Below are 2,179 nucleotides of genomic sequence, written 5' to 3' on the forward strand. Positions count from 1 at the left end.
CGAAACTAGAAAATAGAGAGAGCGAAAGAGGTAGATAGATAGATAGATAGAGAGAGAGAGAGAGAGAGAGAGAGAGAGCGAAAGAGCGAGAGCGAAAGAGGTAAATCAAGAGAGAGCGAAAGAGCTAGAAAGAGAAAACAGACACAGACATCGACAAAACAAACAAAAAGCCAGAAAATTCCCATCTAACGTGTGATTTCTCTCCCCTTGCAGGATGCCATGGAGATCGTGAGCGTTCCTGCCAGCGTGGGCGAGGTGCTAGGAGGGCCTCAGCCGCCGCCCACGCCCACCTTCTCAGACGATCACCCATTACACGCCCACAACGACCACGCAGGTAAGCCGGCCTATGGCAATGTTATTATCATTTTTATTATTATTATTACTATTGTTATTATTATTATTATTATTATTATTATTATTATTATTATATTAATGTTAGTAGTAGTAGTAGTAGTAGTAGTAGTAATAGTTGTAGTAGTGGTAGTATCATTACTACTACTACTACTACTATTACTACTATTATTGTTATTATTGTTATTATTATTATTATTACTATTATGATGATTGATGTTATCATTATCATTATCATTATTGTTATCGTTATTATCTTTATTTTATTTCTATTACTATAACTATCATACTTATATTTATTATTACTATTCCTATCACTGTCACTATTTAATGCTCAATATTATGAGCGCTCTCAGTACAATAATCGTTCTTACATATAGCAGCTTGATCTTTAATATCAGTGTAATTACTGTATTGTCTTTTGCTGAAATTATTCGGTTCTTTTCAGTATATATATATATATATATATATATATATATATATATATATATATACATATATATATATACACAAATATATATATATATATTGTCCCTTTTTTTCTTTCTTTGTTAGAGACATAATCACTGTTGTAATTAACAGTTCGTTAAAGTTGCCATTCATTGTCATCGACCTTATTAATATTCTACCTACGTTCGTTTCCCCGAAATTTCCTCGCGCGTCTGACGGCTTCCTCTTCCCCGCAGACCGTGTTCGAACCGACGAGGAGGAAGACGAGGACGAGGTCGATTCCAGGATGGACACCGACCAGGACGCGGCGTGCGACGAGGGCGCGGCCGAGGGCGACGAGGGCGCCGACGACGCGCTCGCGCCGCACCTCGAGGACGAGTCCAACCCCGAGGCGGAGGCGGCGCCCCTGGACGACGACGCCGCCGACCACATGGACTGCGACGACTCGGAGGGCGCCCCGATGTTCATCGACGACGACTCGTCCTCGCGCGCCTTCCCCGAGGGCGCCGGCGACCTGTCGGCGGCGGGCGGCTCGCCGTCGGCCCCGTCGGCCGCGCTGCCCGAGGCGTCGCGCCGCAACAAGCGCAAGAACTTCAAGCCAAGGAACATTGTGTACACGTACACCGACAGCGACGACACGGAGGGCGCCAGCGACTCCGAGGGGCGCGGCCGCCTCGCCTCGCGCGACGCCGACAACGAGGGTTCGTCGGCGTCCGAGCTGCCCCTCGACCTGTCGGAGACGCCGACGCTGCGCCGCACCCTGCTGCCGCGCCGCCTGGACGAGGCCGTCGACCTGACGGGCGGCGGCGTGTCCGTCAGCGGCGCCGGCGGGAACCCGCTGCACCCGCGCCTCAACGCCCTGCTGGCGCGGCCCACGTCGCCGGGCCCCCACGAGGAGGGCGGCCCGGCCGAGCCCTCCGCCGACATGAAGGAGTACGCCGAGCTCACCATGAGGCGCCTCCTCGGCCTCTACGGCTTCCACGACTTCGCCGAGAACCTCCCGCCGCCGCCCGCCGCCTTCTTCTCAGGTAAGCCTTGAGCAGTGCGCGGTTGCGATTTAGTATCATACCTACTCCGCGAATCTCAAAAAAAAGGAAAAAAGAAAGAAAGGAGGAGACTGTGTTCGCCTTTCAGCAAAGATGAAAGTGTACAGCTCGCAAGCGTCTCCGTGTACGTACATACCTGTCCCGTGTCACCCAGTTAATTACGATTTTCCGAATGACCAGCGGTGTGGCTGACCGAAGGGAGGGGGAAGGGAACAGAAAAGGGGGAAGGAAGAGGGAAAGGAAAAGGAAAGGGGGAAGAAAGAGGGAAAGGAAAAGCGGAGAGCCAGCAAGTGCGGCGTGGCACTCGTAGTGGCACTCTCCTCTCCCCTCTT

General features: G+C 50.8%; 1 protein-coding gene across 1 annotated transcript; it reads left to right on the top strand.

Annotated features, from left to right (window-relative positions):
- Positions 1-217: 217 nt before the first annotated feature.
- LOC125037121 lies at positions 218-1,859 on the top strand. Its single transcript, XM_047630144.1, has 2 exons — positions 218-334; positions 1,038-1,859. The coding sequence occupies exons 1-2, from the start codon at positions 220-222 to the stop codon at positions 1,838-1,840; spliced, it is 918 nt and encodes a 305-aa protein (XP_047486100.1). The 5' UTR covers positions 218-219; the 3' UTR covers positions 1,841-1,859.
- The last annotated feature ends 320 nt before the right edge of the window (positions 1,860-2,179 follow it).

Source organism: Penaeus chinensis, chromosome 22, assembly GCF_019202785.1.
Source record: "Penaeus chinensis breed Huanghai No. 1 chromosome 22, ASM1920278v2, whole genome shotgun sequence".
Taxonomy (NCBI): domain Eukaryota; kingdom Metazoa; phylum Arthropoda; class Malacostraca; order Decapoda; family Penaeidae; genus Penaeus; species Penaeus chinensis.